Source organism: Perca flavescens, chromosome 5, assembly GCF_004354835.1.
Source record: "Perca flavescens isolate YP-PL-M2 chromosome 5, PFLA_1.0, whole genome shotgun sequence".
Taxonomy (NCBI): Eukaryota; Metazoa; Chordata; class Actinopteri; order Perciformes; family Percidae; genus Perca; species Perca flavescens.
In genome coordinates, this window is record NC_041335.1 from 38069297 (window position 1) to 38089296 (window position 20000).

At 40.1% G+C, this 20000-nt stretch overlaps 2 protein-coding genes across 2 annotated transcripts in view; both read left to right on the forward strand.

The window, feature by feature from the left end:
• Nucleotides 1–10768, forward strand: part of tmem230b (transmembrane protein 230b) — an 11830-nt gene extending 1062 nt beyond the window's left edge. Inside the window, exons 2-3 of the mRNA XM_028578816.1 lie at nt 8814–8936; nt 10363–10768. Of these exons, the coding sequence (XP_028434617.1) occupies nt 8814–8936; nt 10363–10503 (264 nt within the window). The 3' untranslated portion in view covers nt 10504–10768. The remainder of the gene's footprint in view (nt 1–8813; nt 8937–10362) is intronic.
• Nucleotides 10769–14246: 3478 nt separating this feature from the next.
• The window catches only part of igsf9b (immunoglobulin superfamily, member 9b), an 86431-nt gene continuing 80677 nt past the window's right edge, over nt 14247–20000 (forward strand). Inside the window, exon 1 of the mRNA XM_028579209.1 lies at nt 14247–14278. The gene's annotated coding sequence lies outside the window, so the exon portion shown is untranslated. The remainder of the gene's footprint in view (nt 14279–20000) is intronic.

A 20000-nucleotide genomic window follows, 5' to 3' on the forward strand; every position in this document is an offset into this window, starting at 1 on the left:
TGTGTCTGTCTGTCTGTGTGTGTGTGTGTGTGTGTGTCTGTTTGTGTCTCTGTGTGTGTGTGTGTCTGTTTGTGTCTGTGTGTGTGTGTGTGTGTGTGTGTCTGTGTCTCTGTGTGTGTGTGTGTCTGTCTGTCTCTGTGTGTGTGTGTGTCTGTCTGTCTCTGTGTGTGTGTGTGTGTGTGTCTGTCTGTCTGTCTCTGTGTGTGTGTGTGTGTGTCTGTTTGTGTCTCTGTGTGTGTGTCTGTCTGTCTCTGTGTGTGTGTGTGTGTTTGTGTGTCTGTTTGTGTCTCTGTGTGTGTGTGTGTGTGTGTCTGTCTGTCTCTGTGTGTGTGTGTTAGGACTGGGCGATAAAACGATAACGATATGTATCGCGATAGACACATAATCAATATCAATAGAAAATGCGGTCGATAAAACGTTCGATAACTTGTTTTTCTTCATCAGAAGAAACCAGAGGTTGTGAATCAAGTTTGGTTGCATGAACAAAGGCCCTCACTCTCTGGCAACCTAGCAACGTGGGGAGTGACACTCTAACAGCCAATCATGTAACAGTATCATGTTTGGTTGCGCCACATCGCTGTCTCGTGTTCTTCAATAACAGAACCGGCGTAGAGTGGAAAGTGAGTGCCGGAGCGAGCGAGGAAATTGTTGATAAAACAGGAAAAGTCAGTATGGCAATTTTGGGGATTTTATAAGTCTCACCGTAGTCAGACCAATGTCGTCAGACCAACACTGGTAATACCATAAACTTGTTTTACCGCTTTAGCCGCGCTCACACTTTCGAGCACAGCCGTATCCGCCATCAACGTCCAACAACATCTGCAGCTGCAACACGGCACAAGCAGCAGACCACCATGGAGAGGTACTCTGCATCAGCGCCTTACTAAACGCTACAAGCAGCAGACCACCATGGAGAGGTACTCTGCATCAGCGCCTTACTAAACGCTACAAGCAGCAGACCGCCATGGAGAGGTACTCTGCATCAGCGCCTTACTAAACGCTACAAGCAGCAGACCACCATGGAGAGGTACTCTGCATCAGCGCCTTACTAAACACTACAAGCAGCAGACCACCATGGAGAGGTACTCTGCATCAGCGCCTTACTAAACACTACAAACAGCAGACCACCATGGAGAGGTACTCTGCATCAGCACTTTACTAAACACTACAAACAGCAGACCACCATGGAGAGGTACTCTGCATCAGCGCCTTACTAAACACTACAAGCAGCAGACCACCATGGAGAGGTACTCTGCATCAGCGCCTTACTAAACACTACAAGCAGCAGACCACCATGGAGAGGTACTCTGCATCAGCGCCTTACTAAACGCTACAAGCAGCAGACCACCATGGAGAGGTACTCTGCATCAGCGCCTTACTAAACACTACAAGCAGCAGACCACCATGGGGAGGTACTCTGCATCAGCGCCTTACTAAACGCTACAAGCAGCAGACCACCATGGAGAGGTACTCTGCATCAGCGCCTTACTAAACGCTACAAGCAGCAGACCACCATGGAGAGGTACTCTGCATCAGCGCCTTACTAAACACTACAAGCAGCAGACCACCATGGAGAGGTACTCTGCATCAGCACCTTACTAAACACTACAAGCAGCAGACCACCATGGGGAGGTACTCTGCATCAGCACCTTACTAAACACTACAAGCAGCAGACCACCATGGAGAGGTACTCTGCATCAGCGCCTTACTAAACACTACAAGCAGCAGACCACCATGGAGAGGTACTCTGCATCAGCGCCTTACTAAACACTACAAAGAAATAACGGAGGCAGACATGCTGAGCACTGTCCAGAAGCCAGGTTACCAACCTAGCACTAAACCTGCAGAAAATAGTTACTTCTCAGGTTTCTTATATTTAACACTTTGCACTATTTTATTACACTTTATTAAGCATTTCTTACTTATTTGTTAATTTTGCACCTTAATGTTAAGAGATAATTGTTAAGTGTTCATTGTGATTTTAGACCTGTTTACATCTTAATTATGTTTTCCATGGTTGTGTTGACATTTCTGCTTTTATAACTGAGGGGATTATAATCAGAGGAAGGTTAAGTTTTAAATAAAAATGTTTAAATTTAATATATTTTTCTCCTGGTCCTTATTTTAAATAGGTCATAAAAAATATCAATAATTATCGATATCGACCGATATGAAAAACTTATATCGTGATACAGTTTTTAACCATATCGCCCAGCCCTAGTGTGTGTGTGTGTGTGTGTGTGTGTGTGTGTGTGTGTGTGTGTGTGTGTGTGTGTGTGTGTGTGTGTGTGTGTGTGTGTCTGTCTTAGTATGTGTGCGTGTGTTTGTGTCTCTGTGTGTGTGTTTGTTTCTCTGTGTGTTTGTGTCTCTGTGTGTGTTTGTGTGTGTCTCTCTGTGTGTTTGTGTGTCTATTTGTGTGCGTGTGTGTCTGTCTCTCTGTGTGTATGTGTGTCTGTCTCTCTGTGTGTGTGTGTTTGTGTCTGTGTGTATGTGTGTCTATCTCTATGTGTGTGTGTGTGTGTGTGTGTGTGTGTGTGTGTGTGTGTGTGTGTGTGTGTGTGTGTGTTTTGACTGTTTATTGATCTTTGCATGTAAAACGTGTGGGTTTACCCTTTAAAATTAACACACATAACTTCTGTAAAAACAGTTTCCATGCCTAAAAAACCCATTTACATCTTCAGACTAAATGTAACGGGACAGTTTCATGGCTCTCACGGTAATTCATCTGTCAGACGGCGTATAATGAGACTTATGGTGCTTTTCCATTAAATGGTACCTACTCGCCTCGCCTCGACTCGCTGTGCGTTCGTTTTCCATTGCAGATTTTAGTATCGCCTCAGCGTGGCTGGTCGTCATAGCGACTGCCGTGGGCGTGGCTTAGTAGCTTGCTTTTCCCATTGACATATCCCCGACGCATTTCCTGGTTCTCCGTCTCCGTAAACAACATGATATCAAAGAGATAGTTAACGTTTTTCTGCTCCAGATTTCCCACCATGGTCACATATATATGACTCTAGAGTCGCTACTCGCTTTGTTTCTCTCACATATATATGACTCTAGAGTCACTACTCGCTTTGTTTCTCTCACATATATATGACTCTAGAGTCACTACTCGCTTTGTTTCTCTCACATATATATGACTCTAGAGTCGCCACTGGCTTTGTTTCTCTCACATATATATGACTCTAGAGTCGCTACTCGCTTTGTTTCTCTGACATATATGACTCTAGAGTCGCTACTCGCTTTGTTTCTCTCACATATATATGACTCTAGAGTCGCTACTCGCTTTGTTTCTCTCACATATATATGACTCTAGAGTCGCTACTCAAGCTTTGTTTCTCTCACATATATATGACTCTAGAGTCACTACTCGCTTTGTTTCTCTCACATATATATGACTCTAGAGTCGCTACTCGCTTTGTTTCTCTCACATATATATGACTCTAGAGTAAGCTACTCGCTTTGTTTCTCTCATATATATGACTCTAGAGTCGCTACTCGCTTTGTTTCTCTCACATATATATGACTCTAGAGTCGCTACTCGCTTTGTTTCTCTCACATATATATGACTCTAGAGTCACTACTCGCTTTGTTTCTCTCACATATATATGACTCTAGAGTCACTACTCGCTTTGTTTCTCTCACATATATATGACTCTAGAGTCGCCACTGGCTTTGTTTCTCTCACATATATATGACTCTAGAGTCGCTACTGGCTTTGTTTCTCTCACATATATATGACTCTAGAGTAAGCTACTAAACTTTGTTTCTCTCACATATATATGACTCTAAAGTCGCTACTCGCTTTGTTTCTCTCACATATATATGACTCTAGAGTCACTACTCGCTTTGTTTCTCTCACATATATATGACTCTAGAGTAAGCTACTCGCTTTGTTTCTCTCACATATATATGACTCTAGAGTCACTACTCGCTTTGTTTCTCTCACATATATATGACTCTAGAGTCGCCACTGGCTTTGTTTCTCTCACATATATGACTCTAGAGTCACTACTCGCTTTGTTTCTCTCACATATATATGACTCTAGAGTCGCTACTCGCTTTGTTTCTCTCACATATATATGACTCTAGAGTCGCCACTCGCTTTGTTTCTCTCACATATATATGACTCTAGAGTCACTACTCGCTTTGTTTCTCTCACATATATGACTCTAGAGTAAGCCACTAAACTTTGTTTCTCTCACATATATATGACTCTAGAGTCACCACTCGCTTTGTTTCTCTCACATATATATGACTCTAGAGTCGCCACTCGCTTTGTTTCTCTCACATATATGACTCTAGAGTCGCTACTCGCTTTGTTTCTCTCACATATATATGACTCTAGAGTCGCTACTCGCTTTGTTTCTCTCACATATATATGACTCTAGAGTCACTACTCGCTTTGTTTCTCTCACATATATATGACTCTAGAGTCGCCACTCGCTTTGTTTCTCTCACATATATATGACTCTAGAGTCGCTACTCGCTTTGTTTCTCTCACATATATATGACTCTGGAGTCACTACTCGCTTTGTTTCTCTCACATATATATGACTCTAGAGTCACTACTCGCTTTGTTTCTCTCACATATATATGACTCTAGAGTCGCTACTCGCTTTGTTTCTCTCACATATATGACTCTAGAGTCACTACTCGCTTTGATTCTCTCACATATATATGACTCTAGAGTCGCTACTCGCTTTGTTTCTCTCACATATATATGACTCTAGAGTCGCTACTCGCTTTGTTTCTCTCACATATATGACTCTAGAGTCGCTACTCGCTTTGTTTCTCTCACATATATATGACTCTAGAGTCACTACTCGCTTTGTTTCTCTCACATATATATGACTCTAGAGTCACTATTCGCTTTGTTTCTCTCACATATATATGACTCTAGAGTCACTACTCGCTTTGTTTCTCTCACATATATATGACTCTAGAGTCGCTACTCGCTTTGTTTCTCTCACATATATATGACTCTAGAGTCACTACTCGCTTTGTTTCTCTCACATATATATGACTCTAGAGTCGCCACTCGCTTTGTTTCTCTCACATATATATGACTCTGGAGTCACTACTCGCTTTGTTTCTCTCACATATATATGACTCTAGAGTCGCTACTCGCTTTGTTTCTCTCACATATATATGACTCTAGAGTCGCTACTCGCTTTGTTTCTCTCACATATATGACTCTAGAGTCACTACTCGCTTTGATTCTCTCACATATATATGACTCTAGAGTAAGCTACTCGCTTTGTTTCTCTCATATATATGACTCTAGAGTCGCTACTCGCTTTGTTTCTCTCACATATATGACTCTAGAGTCACTACTCGCTTTGATTCTCTCACATATATATGACTCTAGAGTCACTACTCGCTTTGATTCTCTCACATATATATGACTCTAGAGTCGCTACTCGCTTTGTTTCTCTCATATATATGACTCTAGAGTCGCTACTCGCTTTGTTTCTCTCACATATATATGACTCTAGAGTCACTATTCGCTTTGTTTCTCTCACATATATATGACTCTAGAGTCACTACTCGCTTTGTTTCTCTCATATATATGACTCTAGAGTCGCTACTCGCTTTGTTTCTCTCACATATATATGACTCTAGAGTCGCTACTCGCTTTGTTTCTCTCACATATATGACTCTAGAGTCGCTACTCGCTTTGATTCTCTCACATATATATGACTCTAGAGTCGCTACTCGCTTTGTTTCTCTCACATATATGACTCTAGAGTCGCTACTAAGCTTTGTTTCTCTCACATATATATGACTCTAGAGTCACTACTCGCTTTGTTTCTCTCACATATATATGACTCTAGAGTCACTATTAAGCTTTGTTTTCTCTCACATATATATGACTCTAGAGTCACTACTCGCTTTGTTTCTCTCACATATATATGACTCTAGAGTCGCTACTACGCTTTGTTTCTCTCACATATATATGACTCTAGAGTCACTACTGCTTTGTTTCTCTCACATATATATGACTCTAGAGTCGCCACTCGCTTTGTTTCTCTCACATATATATGACTCTGGAGTCACTACTCGCTTTGTTTCTCTCACATATATATGACTCTAGAGTCGCTACTCGCTTTGTTTCTCTCACATATATATGACTCTAGAGTCGCTACTCGCTTTGTTTCTCTCACATATATGACTCTAGAGTCACTACTCGCTTTGATTCTCTCACATATATATGACTCTAGAGTCGCTACTCGCTTTGTTTCTCTCACATATATATGACTCTAGAGTCGCTACTCGCTTTGTTTCTCTCACATATATGACTCTAGAGTCACTACTCGCTTTGATTCTCTCACATATATATGACTCTAGAGTCACTACTCGCTTTGATTCTCTCACATATATATGACTCTAGAGTCGCTACTCGCTTTGTTTCTCTCACATATATATGACTCTAGAGTAAGCTACTCGCTTTGTTTCTCTCACATATATATGACTCTAGAGTCACTATTAAACTTTTTTTCTCTCATATATATGACTCTAGAGTCACTACTCGCTTTGTTTCTCTCACATATATATGACTCTAGAGTCGCTACTAAACTTTGTTTCTCTCACATATATATGACTCTAGAGTAAGCTACTCGCTTTGTTTCTCTCACATATATATGACTCTAGAGTCACTACTAAACTTTGTTTCTCTCACATATATATGACTCTAGAGTCGCCACTCGCTTTGTTTTCTCACATATATATGACTCTAGAGTAAGCCACTCGCTTTGTTTCTCTCACATATATATGACTCTAGAGTCGCTACTCGCTTTGTTTCTCTCACATATATATGACTCTAGAGTCACTACTGCTTTGTTTCTCTCATATATATGACTCTAGAGTCACTACCGCTTTGTTTCTCTCACATATATATGACTCTAGAGTCACTACTCGCTTTGTTTCTCTCACATATACATGACTCTAGAGTCGCTACTAAACTTTGTTTTCTCACATATATATGACTCTAGAGTCGCTACTAAGCTTTGTTTCTCTCACATATATATGACTCTAGAGTCACTACTCAGCTTTGTTTCTCTCACATATACATGACTCTAGAGTCGCTACTACTTTGTTTCTCTCACATATATATGACTCTGGAGTCACTACTCGCTTTGTTTCTCTCACATATATATGACTCTAGAGTCGCTACTCGCTTTGTTTCTCTCACATATATATGACTCTAGAGTAAGCTACTCGCTTTGTTTCTCTCACATATATGACTCTAGAGTCACTACCGCTTTGATTCTCTCACATATATATGACTCTAGAGTCGCTACTCGCTTTGTTTCTCTCACATATATATGACTCTAGAGTCGCTACTAAGCTTTGTTTCTCTCACATATATGACTCTAGAGTCACTACTCGCTTTGATTCTCTCACATATATATGACTCTAGAGTCACTACTCGCTTTGATTCTCTCACATATATATGACTCTAGAGTAGTTGCTACTCGCTTTGTTTTCTCTCACATATATATGACTCTAGAGTCGCTACTCGCTTTGTTTCTCTCACATATATATGACTCTAGAGTCACTATTCGCTTTGTTTCTCTCACATATATATGACTCTAGAGTCACTACTCGCTTTGTTTCTCTCACATATATATGACTCTAGAGTCGCTACTCGCTTTGTTTCTCTCACATATATATGACTCTAGAGTCGCTACTCGCTTTGTTTCTCTCACATATATATGACTCTAGAGTCACTACTCGCTTTGTTTCTCTCACATATATATGACTCTAGAGTCGCCACTCGCTTTGTTTCTCTCACATATATATGACTCTAGAGTCGCCACTCGCTTTGTTTCTCTCACATATATATGACTCTAGAGTCGCTACTAAACTTTGTTTCTCTCACATATATATGACTCTAGAGTCACTACTCGCTTTGTTTCTCTCACATATATATGACTCTAGAGTCACTACTCGCTTTGTTTCTCTCACATATATATGACTCTAGAGTCACTACTCGCTTTGTTTCTCTCACATATACATGACTCTAGAGTCGCTACTCGCTTTGTTTCTCTCACATATATATGACTCTAGAGTCGCTACTCGCTTTGTTTCTCTCACATATATATGACTCTAGAGTCACTACTCGCTTTGTTTCTCTCACATATACATGACTCTAGAGTCGCTACTCGCTTTGTTTCTCTCACATATATATGACTCTAGAGTCACTACTCGCTTTGTTTCTCTCACATATATATGACTCTAGAGTCACTACTCGCTACGGAGATAATCGTCGTCACTCTCTCACTTCTCCCTCGCTCACTAGCTCCCCACACACACAAACATACGGCGACTCGACACACACACACATCACACATGCACACACCAGCGCACCAGTATAACCATCAGGCCACTTGTATGCTACGGAGAAAGCTCTGCGTGGAGCCTCCGACAGCAAAAAAACACCGCTGGCTAAACTATTTAAAAATGCCGTCTCTCGCTAGCAATGCAGTGATCAGTGACGCTTCTTTCCGACCAATCAGCAGCCTGCAGGGTTTCACGTCACCTTCTCGGCTCGCCTCAGCTCGCTTGGAACCTCGACTGAGCAGGTACTAAAAAAAAGTACCTGTTAGCAGGTACCAGGTACTTCTTTTCGTAATGGAAAACCAAAAAAGTAGAGTCGAGGCGAGGCAAGTAGGTACCATGTAATGGAAAAGCACCATAACTTTGCCCGTCCAGTTTTAGTCCATGAGTGGGAAAACTGGCATTGCAACAGAAAGCCTGCTGTGTCTCAGAGAAAGGTGTTTTAATGAAATATTTCTCCCAATCTGCAGTTCAAAAGGAGCCCACCCAAAGTCCCGTACAAAGCCATAGCGCTCGCCACAGTCCTCTTCCTAATCGGCTCTCTGCTGATCATCATCGGCTCCCTTCTCCTGGCTGGGTACTTTGGGGTCACTGTGAGTATTAAGAAAAGATGTTTTTACAGTATTTCACAGTATGGAGCGATCTCTATTAAAGGTCAACTTTTGAGTTCTTCAACCTTGGACCCTATTTTTCTACGTCCACTAAAAGTTCTGTTCTGTTCAGACTCCGATTAGTGTGTGACAACATTATGGGATGGATCCCTACAGAGAGAGAGCTTTTAGTTAAAGAGTAAGATCCTTTTAGTTTAACATGAAACAGCCCCGAAGTCACCATCACCAAACTACACCAGACTCCATGTAAATAATCAGGACTTTTAGCGTGTATAGAGCCAGCATATCTCCACCAGACTCCATGTAAATAATCAGGACTTTTAGCGTGTATAGAGCCAGCATATCTCCACCAGACTCCATGTAAATAATCAGAACTTTTATCATCGTAAAACACACTTCTTTCAAAGTGGACAGAAACTAAATAAAACTACCAAAAGCCGTCTTGGTTCATCTTTCCACTGTTCCAACAATCACCATCTCTGGTTTAGTTGAAATAAACCCTTAATTCACCCATTTACATGTGGAGATATGCTGGCTCGATACACGCTAAAAGTCCTGATTATTTACATGGAGTCTGGCAGAGATATGCTGGCTCTATACACGCTAAAAGTCCTGATTATTTACATGAAGTCTGGTGGAAATATGCTGGCTCTATACACGCTAAAAGTCCTGATTATTTACATGGAGTCTGGCAGAGATATGCTGGCTCTATACACGCTAAAAGTCCTGATTATTTACATGGAGTCTGGTGGAGATATGCTGGCTCTCATGTAAATAATCAGGACTTTTAGCGTGTATCGAGCCAGCATATCTCCACATGTAAATGGGTGAATTAAGGGTTTATTTCAACTAAACCAGAGATGGTGATTGTTGGAACAGTGGAAAGATGAACCAAGACGACTTTTGGTAGTTTTATTTAGTTTCTGTCCACTTTGAAAGAAGTGTGTTTTACGATGATAAAAGTCCTGATTATTTACATGGAGTCTGGTGGAGATATGCTGGCTCTATACACGCTAAAAGTCCTGATTATTTACATGGAGTCTGGTGGAGATATGCTGGCTCTATACACGCTAAAAGTCCTGATTATTAACTAGGGAGTGTGGTGGAGTTTGGTGATGGTGATTTTGGGGCTGCTTCATGTTAAACTAAAATGATCTTACTCTTTAACTAAAAGCTCTATCTCTGTAGGGATCCTTTCCATAATGTTGTCAGACACTTAGAATAATAATCTGCAGGATACACAGGCCTCAGTTTACACCTATCACCATTTCTAGCCACTGGGGGACCATAGGCAGGCTGAGGGAACTCATATTAATGTTAAAAAACCTCATAAAGTGACATTTTCATGCCATGGGACCTTTTTTAAAATTGATGCCTCACTGAAATGTTTTTCTCTCTTCTTTCTCAGCACTCGGACCGAACCGTACCCGTCCTCATCATCGGGATCCTTGTCTTCCTGCCGGGTATTTACCACCTACGGATAGCGTACTACGCATCAAGGGGTTACCGGGGCTACTCCTACGACGATATCCCCGACTTTGATGACTGAAAACACCAAAGCTTCAGCCACAGTCTTCCTGTACTCACGTATACTCTTAATATTCTGCTTCGGCTAATTCAAGGGCACTGATATTTTAAAAGAAAATGAGTTTAAAAACATAGTGTGTAAAAAAATAACAGATGTAGCAGCTGTGACGTCACCCATTGGTTTGTGGACTTGGCCGTTTAACAGCCTCGTGTTTTGGCATTTTGGCCATCGCTGTCCTGTTTTGTTTTTTTAACGGACGTGACTTTTAGCGTGTATAGAGCCAGCATATCTCCACCAAACTCCATGTAAATAATCAGGACTTTTAGCGTGTATAGAGCCAGCATATCTCCACATGTAAATGGGTGAATTAAGGGTTTATTTCAACCAAACTAGAGTGGTGATTGTTGGAACAGTGGAAAAATGAACCAAGACGGCTTTTTATTTTTTTATTTAGTTTCCGTCCACTTTGAATGAAGTGTGTTTTACGATGATACAATTACTGATTATTTACATGGAGTCTGGTGGAGATATGCTGGCTCTATATACGCTAAAAGTCCTGATTATTTACATGGAGTCTGGTGGAGATATGCTGGCTCTATACACGCTAAAAGTCCTGATTATTTACATGGAGTCTGGTGGAGATATGCTGGCTCTATACACGCTAAAAGTCCTGATTATTTACATGGAGTCTGGTGGAGTTTGGTGATGGGGATTTTGGGGCTGTTTCATGTTAAACTAAAAGGATCTTCCTCTTTAACTAAAAGGTCTATCTCTGTAGGGATCCTTTCCTTAATGTTGTCACACACTTAGAATAATAATCTGAGTCTGTCAGCGGCAACAACAGAACGTTTAGTGGACGCAGATCGTTAACGTTACATTGCAGCCTGTTTCTTTTGGACCAGTTTTAAAGATGGTTGTTCCCGTCAGTCAATTTGACACAAAAACATGGGAAAATAGGGGCCAAGTTAAAAAAAATACCAAAGTTTTACCCTTTCAGATGAAGATTATAGGCTAAGTAATGTACCTGCATCATACATCATTTAATATTTCTTGTCTGACAGAAAACAGATATTTAATAAAAGGCTGTTATTGGTTTGATAAATCAGTTTGCCTCACCCTCGTGTGTGTGTGTGTGTGTCTGTGTGTGTCTGTCTGTCTGTCTGTCTGTCTGTCACAGTACTCATCATTATAATAGTGAAAATAGGACACTTTTGAAGGACAGAAAAATCTATACAAAATGAAATCCCCATGTGAAAAAGACAACGAAAAGGATGCTAAATTGATTTTAAAAAGTCACCAATTCAGCTGATCCATCTTCCTGATGGAGAAGGTTAACATTTAACAATATTTCCTATATGTTGGTATTCTGTTCTGCTATTTAAAAACCCTTCCCTTTAAGGTATGTCTGTGCACAGTTGATATCTTAATATATAAGTTACCTTGTCATATCACAACATCATCAAGGCTAAAATCACTGTGAACTGAGAAGTCTCATGTGTTTCTGTTCATGCTGATGGACCATGCCTCCCCCTTGTGGTGATACCTTGTAGGAAAAAGATGCAACCGATTCTACTCCGGCTCAAATGGCCAGAGTCTTTTTGACTCCACCGGTCACTTCTCACGTTTTCCCCTTTATAATTATGTGTTCGTTGAAAGGCAGACCAGGAAATGAGTACTCAGGATTTGATTTGATTCGATATCTCGATGCATCACGATGCGTCAAATCCATGTTTCTATTAAAGTCATGTAGGATATTTAACTCATAGCTTTTCATAGCTTCAAAAACCAAACATTCTGCAGTGCTCTAATACTAAATAACTTGGATACATAAAACTATACAGCACTGAGCACATGGCACTTCCTGAATGTGCAAAAACACACCAGAATATGTAAACAGAAATGTTGTCAGGTCGACATTACATTATTAACAGAAATAATCCATTACGAGCCGGCCGATTATCGATGCAGCATCGCACACGTCCACGCTTCCATGCATCGATTATTTGATTAATTTCAACACCTCTAATATGGATCAATCGCTCCTTCAAGACTTTCTCTCCCTAGCCACCAAACATCCATCTTAAAATCCCTTTGGGCAGCCAATCGGTTGGATATCACTCCAGACTTTCTGTCTCCGAGAAGATAGCGAAGTTGCGCTGCTATAGCCTTGGGATCGCTCTCGTTCTCTTCTTCTCTCACGGCCTAACGATTGCCTGTTGCTTTAAGATATTTCATTAGGTGCATTCTGTTCCACCTGTTTATCAAACTAATCAGGAGCACTTTTTGCTCCACTAAATTTGAACCTGAGACAGCGAGGCCATGCCAGGCTACAGGACAGTCTTATTCTAAACAACCCAATATATTTCTACAACCTGCACACAAATCCAGTTTCAAAGATGGTTGTTCCCGTCAGTCACTTTGATATAAAAACATGGAAAATTAGGGGCCAAGTGACAAAAATCCCAAAGTTTTACCCTTTCAGATGAAGATTATAGGCTAAGTGATGTACCTGCATCATACATCATTTAATATTTCTTGTCTGACAGAAAACAGATATTTAATAAAAGGCTATTATTGGTTTGATTAAACACAGTTTGCCTCACCCTCCAGTTGGTGTGTGTGTGTGTGACTGTGTGTGACTGTCTCTGTGTGTGTGTCTCTGTGTGTGTGTCTCTGTGTGTGTGTCTCTGTGTGTGTCTGTGTGTGTAACCATAGTGTAATAATAAGACACTTTTAAAGGACAGAAAAATGACAATTCAATAAACAAAATGAAATCACCATGTGCCTCCCCCTTGTGGTGATACCTATAAACTACAAACAGCAACATGTACCCCAGTAAACCAACCGGCCACATCTTCGTCAGAGAGTGTATGACCATCATATATCTGCTCAGTAACAAAGTAACAAATCAAAAGTCCTGGTTTTGAGGTAAGATTATGAAAATATTGATAGTAAAGTAACAAAACTGTCTCTCTCTCTCTCTCTCTCTCTCTCTCTCTATATATATATATATATATATATATATATATATATGATTATTTTAAGTCTCCTGTGGTCCTCGGATGAAATTTGACCCATTTTCAAAAAGTTTCTTTATCAAAAATGTGGGTTTTCTTTCAACCAAATTGTCAAAAAAAAGTAATGTGGATGGTTCCCTAAAATGCTCTTAAAAGTTAAATAAATGATCAGTTCACTACTTTCATTGAATTTGGGAGTTTTATTCAATTTGATAGCCTTTGAAAAAAAAATTGTGATAAAAGAGCGTTGGAAAAAAGTGACAAAAATGTTGTGAAAAAAGCTTCAAAAACGTGGGAAAAAAACAAAAACGTCAAATAAAGTGCAGAAGAAATTGACGGACATTCAAAAAAATGAAAAATAATGTGGCAAAAACGCTGGGAAAGTCGAAAAAAAAGTGCCAAAAACATTAGGAAGTGTTTTTTCCATAGAATGTATATTTTTTCTGACCCTGCTGCGCGGCAACCGCTCTGATTATCGCCTAGGTAGGCGTTTCCCAAAAAGGAAAAGTAGTTCCTGCCGCATGGCGGTTACCGCTAGAAATTCAGCACTCTGGGTGAACACTGGGCGGCAGAGTAGAATCTGAGCGCGTTCAGGTGGGCGGCAACCGCTTCCAAGGCCTTCCGCCGTGATCATACAAAACCGCTTCCCTTCTGCCGCCTACCTTTCATTGAAATTACTGGAGGGCAGGCGGCGAGTTAGCGCGCGGCGGTGTTAAAAAAAAGTCCCCAACGTCAGAAGAAACCGTTAGAAACTTTGAACAGAAGTCAAGAAAGAAAAGGTAAGTTATGAATGAGTCTTCTAACTTAGCATGACGTTACCAAACTGTATTCTGGGTACAATAACATCTCCGTTAACTAAATAACAGCTAAAACTTACTAACTGGTTTACGTCGTTGGTAATAAATGTATAATTAATAACGGTTAACCGTTAACGTTAGCCAATGCTAGCTTGAGCCGTTAGCTAGCTAACGGTAACTAACGTTAGCTGTAGCTTACTTTAGCTTAATATTTGAATGAGCTTGTAAAGGGAGGTTAGCTACACATTACATGTTTAATTAGCTTTTCCTCTAACTACACATTCAACGTTATATCTTCTTCCAGACTGTGTGTGTGTGTGTGTGTCTGTGTGACTGCGTGTCTGTGTGTGTGTGTTTGTGTCTGTGTGACCGTGTGTGTGTGTGTGTGTGTGCGCGTGTGTGTGTCTGTCTCTGTGTGTGTGCGTGCATGTGTGTGTGTGTCTATGTGTCAATGTGTGTGTGTCTATGTGTCTGTGTGTGTGTGTTTGTGTGACTGTGCGTGTGTGTATGTGACTGTGTGTGCGTGCGTGCGTGCGCGTGTGTGTACGTGTGACTGTGTGTGTTTGTGTATATATATGTGACTCTGTGTGTGTGTGTGTGTGTGTGTGTGTGTGTGTTTGTTTGTGTATATATGTGACTGTGTGTGTGAAAAAAATCTATCTCATTAATCATGTATGTGAAATGACATTTTGAATATATAACAGCCGTTTCACATACTGGAGAAATTATATATTTACCTGACGTTTGGAGATATCTCATAACAACATATGTATTTTATTTATGTATTTTTTTTAAATATGCTGGCTACCAAACGGCTCCAAGGTTCCCCATAGCTAGGTGTTAGTTTGCCTTTTGTTAAATCTTTCCCACAAGAAGGCGCTTTTGTCTGGGCCGCTTAATTACCGGCAGCATCAAGTCACACGGTGACACAGGACAAACTACCGGAAGTGGATTATTTTAACTTCAAAATAAACGGATTCTTAGACTTTGACCACCACATACTGAATATGCTTTGACCAAAACGTGACTCTACACACTATTTAACAGCCTTTTCAAAAATACTTTGTGGAAAATGCAGATTGTTTTTTAGAATTTTTGAGGTTTAAAAGTAGTTTTGAGTTTCAGAGCCGCAACAAATAATCAATAAGTTAACTTTTTTATTTAAGGCAAAAACAACACAGAAAAAGGTAGCAACAGTGTGTGTGTGTGTGTGTGTGTGTCTGTCTGTGTGTGTGTGCGTGCACGCGTGTCTCTGTGTGTGTGTGTGTGTATGCGTGTATGTGTGTGTATGTCTGCATGTGTCTGACTGTGTGTGTGTGTGTGTGTGTGTGTGTGTGTGTGTGTGTGTCTGTGAGTGTCTGACTGTGTGTGCGTGTGTGTGTGTGTCTGTGAGTGTCTGACTGTGTGCGTGCAAGCGTGTCTCTCTGTGTGTGTGTGTGTGTGTGTGTGTGTGTGTGTATGCGTGTATGTGTGTGTATGTCTGCATGTGTCTGACTGTGTGTGTGTGTGTGTGTGTGTCTGTGAGTGTCTGACTGTGTGTGTGTGTGTGTGTGTGTGTGTGTATGTGTGTCTGTGAGTGTCTGACTGTGTGTGCGTGTGTGTGTGTATGTGTGTCTGTGAGTGTCTGACTGTGTGTGTGTGTGTGTGACTGTGAGTGTCTGACTGTGTGTGTGTGTGTGTGTGTGTGTGAGTGTCTGACTGTGTGTGCGTGTGTGTGTGTATGCGTGTATGTGTGTGTATGTCTGCATGTGTCTGACTGTGTGTGTGTGTGTATGTGTGTCTGTGAGTGTCTGACTGTGTGTGCGTGTGTGTGTGTATGTGTGTCTGTGAGTGTCTGACTGTGTGTGCGTGTGTGTGTGTATGTGTGTCTGTGAGTGTCTGACTGTGTGTGTGTGTGTGTGTGTGTGTGTGTGTGACTGTGAGTGTCTGACTGTGTATGCACTGTAAATAATTTTCCTGTAAAATAACAGTAAAGAGCTGGCAGCAGAGACGCCAGCAGTATACCGTTATTTTTACGGTATTCATATGTAAAATGATATTACGGTAGTAGTCTGTAAACCAGAAAAACAGCATATTTCTGTATTTCTATAATTTACAGTAAAGAGCTGGCAGCAGGGACGCCAGCAGTATGCCGTTATTTTTACGGTATTCATACGTAAAATGACTTTACAGTAGTAGTCTGTAAACCAAAAATGCAGTATATTTCTGTATTCACACTGTTAAATTATTTCACAGTCTAATACAGTAAAAAAAATAAATCCAGCATATTTCTGTGATTATTTGGAAATTACAATAATATTCAGTTTAGGTTGTTACTTTAACTTCTCAGTTTACTGTAGACAGGCACAGTAGATAATACAATAACTAAATTTAGCAGTTTCCTAAAACATCAGTCTTCACAATCAATATTGATTGCAATGAACTTCATTATTCTCAGACAATTGCTTACGATATGCATTATTGTGAATATTATGCAAAATACGCAATAAAAACTTAAAAATCAAATACTTTTATTTCAAAGAGCAATGTCAATGTCAACATGAATACTGCTACTTTCAAAAAATGGAAAAAAAGAAAATAAACCATGTTGGACGACGCTGAAAAGAGATTTCTATTAGCAAACAGAAACAGCCTAGTAGTGTCTGCTTTAGACTATGGCAATAAACTTAAATTCTTAAATTGCTCGTCAGAGAGTTAGATTAAAATTTCCTCAAAAGTCAACTTAAAAGATTTACATATGTAATCTGCAATGTATTCTCTGCTGTATGTAAAATATACTTTCATAATAACATTTTGAACATATGCAGAATCAGCAACATTTGAAAACAAACTTGAAAATGTGCATTAAGGCCATTTTGAAACTATTATAGTACAGGAGAACATTTGGACAATATGCATCAATAAAAACATTTAGGGATGAAACTGTTAGGTAGGCACCTGTGCCACTGCGAGCTAGACTCGCAGGTTACCTCTTAAAATTGTCCTGTGAGGCAGGCTTGTGTTTTTACGCCTTAGTTCTTGTGGATCCAGGAGAGATGACCATCACTTTGGTAGCCGCTGTTCCTCTCTGCAGCGTTATTCCAGTGTTGCCACTGTCAAACAACAACGAACAATCATAATCATAACTATACAATCAGGAATGTACAGTATACACCCCAAGCTAATGCTTATAAAGTTAATAATACCAGTTCTCTAGTTGCTCCAGAGGCGTGCGACCTCTGATATACAGTATATAGCAATTGGAGCAAAAGTCGCTTTGGATAAAAGCATCAGCTAAATGACATGTAATGTAATGTGGCAATACCAGACTGTCAAAACAAAGAGAGCGAGATTAAAGAGCTCACCAATCTATATGAAGTTCCATTCAAAGTCAAGGAGATTCTTCAGTAGCATGGCGACGTGTGTATTGACTGCAGAAGACTTCTTCTGGACGATCACACCTTTCTTCTTGGAGACAACCTTGCCCCTTTTGGCCTTTGTCCTCTCTCTGGATTTATACCAATGAAGCGCCTGAAATCAAAATAGTCTTAGATCAGAGTGAGGTTGCAACAACATACTGTTTTGTCTACATTCAATTAAATGCAATGAATTGTTTTTTTGTCTTTCATCATTGCACAAATAGAATGGACTTGAATGACATACAGAAGTGACATTAAATGGAATTATAATAAATCCTATAGTCCAACAAAATACCGTGTGTGTGTGTGTGTGTGTGTGTGTGTGTGTGTGTGTGTGTGTGTGTGTGTGTGTGTGTGTGTGTGTGTGTGTGTGTGTGTGTTGTGGCTTGAAATATACAGTACTAACACCATTTTATGCAAAAAAATACATTAATTTAATTGTATATATCCATATAATGATGACAAGGAATGAAAGGGTTTTACCTCTGAATGAATTCCAGAGTGCAGGCTGGCTCATCTTGATACTGAAGGTTGAATATGTAGTAGATTGCAAACACAGCAGCAAGTCCCGTTGCAAATGTTGGTGTGATGCCCTCAGAGATTACACGGCCCTCAAAGGTGATCATCCAACCTCTAATTGTGACTTGCCCTGTTGCACCTGAAACTTCAAGTCATAGCAACATGGGAATGCATGTTAACTTGTGTAAACATTTGTAAACTCAAGATGAATGGCCGATATGATATATACTGTGTCTATCAATGAATCTAAATGAAATGTATACCAGGCAGTATCAGGCGAGGACTTGCAGGAAGACTGAGAGTTGTCTCAACGTCAGCTGCAGTGGCAGACACCTGTAGGGAACAAATGCATTATAAAAAATTATAAAAGGTCAATAATTAGTAAACACTAGGTGAGAGTAACCTAGAGGCGAATAATGTAGGCTTCTACAGTCACCTAAAGTCAAACTGCTATAATAGATTTGGCATTCAAAATTAAAAGGGTAACAGTTTTATTTGTACAGGTCTCGGGGAGACCCTTTTGTGGCTCCCAAGGAAACTGCACATAATCTGATAAATTGCCTCCAGGGATGTCACTCAGTGGTCAAGTTGCATTGTGGATAATGTAAGCACCAGGTTTTGAAAAGGAGGAAGAATATGTCGAATAAAAAGGTAATATTTCTGTTTCTGCTGTGTTGATCTGATCATTTGCTTTTAAAACGTTCAACAGTGTCACAGTAGGGCAAAGAAGACAAGTGAAATACTTTTAAAACCTTGCACCTACTTTTTACCCATAATACAATTTAGCAACTGTGTGACAACATGGAGGTAATTTATCAGCTTACATGCAGCTTCCTCTGAGCCACAAAATAATTGACACTACTGTTTTCACATATGTAGTAGTACTCCCCAAAACTAGTACACACATTAGGTATCTGGACACTTAAGACTGGTGGAGACACCCTTTAAAAAACACAGGGTTAGAAAATAAAAATAAAACTTACATCTGTAAAAAGGATCAGCCCGGTTAGGTCCTCTCCAAAGTGTGCCATGAGCAGCTGAACAACACAAAGTGCCATCTCATTATCTTCACCATTAGAGAGGATATCCTTGACATCTTTGTTGGTAGGTTTTCCCTGAAGTATTCTGTGATGGCTCTTCCACATTATTCCATACTGAGTTCCAAGCTATGAAGCACATTGATGTCTGTGAGCAACTCAAAATGTGCGTATATATACCTTGGCGTGAAAAGAAAAGGCCATTTGGTTTTCAAATCTTCAATGTCTGGTGGTGGAAGTGTATTTATATGGCGACATTGTAGAGAGAATGTGAGCTCCATTAGATTTTTACCTTCTGCTCTTTCTGCTCCACTTGCACCCTCCTGTCTGTAAATCTCTTCCAGTCTCTGGCTCTCCAGAAAGGCACTATTTTCACACCAATTTTCCGTTTAAACAGAAAAAATACAACGCCTTGATTCAAGTTTTTCTCTTTAACCGAACTAACTTAATTTTCTTGTTAACTCTTTGTAAAACACGCTTCATTAAAAGCCGACACAAAGAAAATAAAATTCACCAGACCATCTCGGTTAGCCGATGTTCCAATAATCCTATGGTTTGGTTGAAATAAATCCTTAATCACCGGGCAAGATGTAATTATTCCAGTAGCCTAATACTATTTTCCTGCTGCCTCCATCTGCCGATTGGCCTCATGTTGTTCCTGGGATACAGACGTTCGCTAATGTTACCAAAATTAAACAAAAATACACCCAAAAGTTATATTGTTTTGGCTATTCAAATCTAAGCCTCATT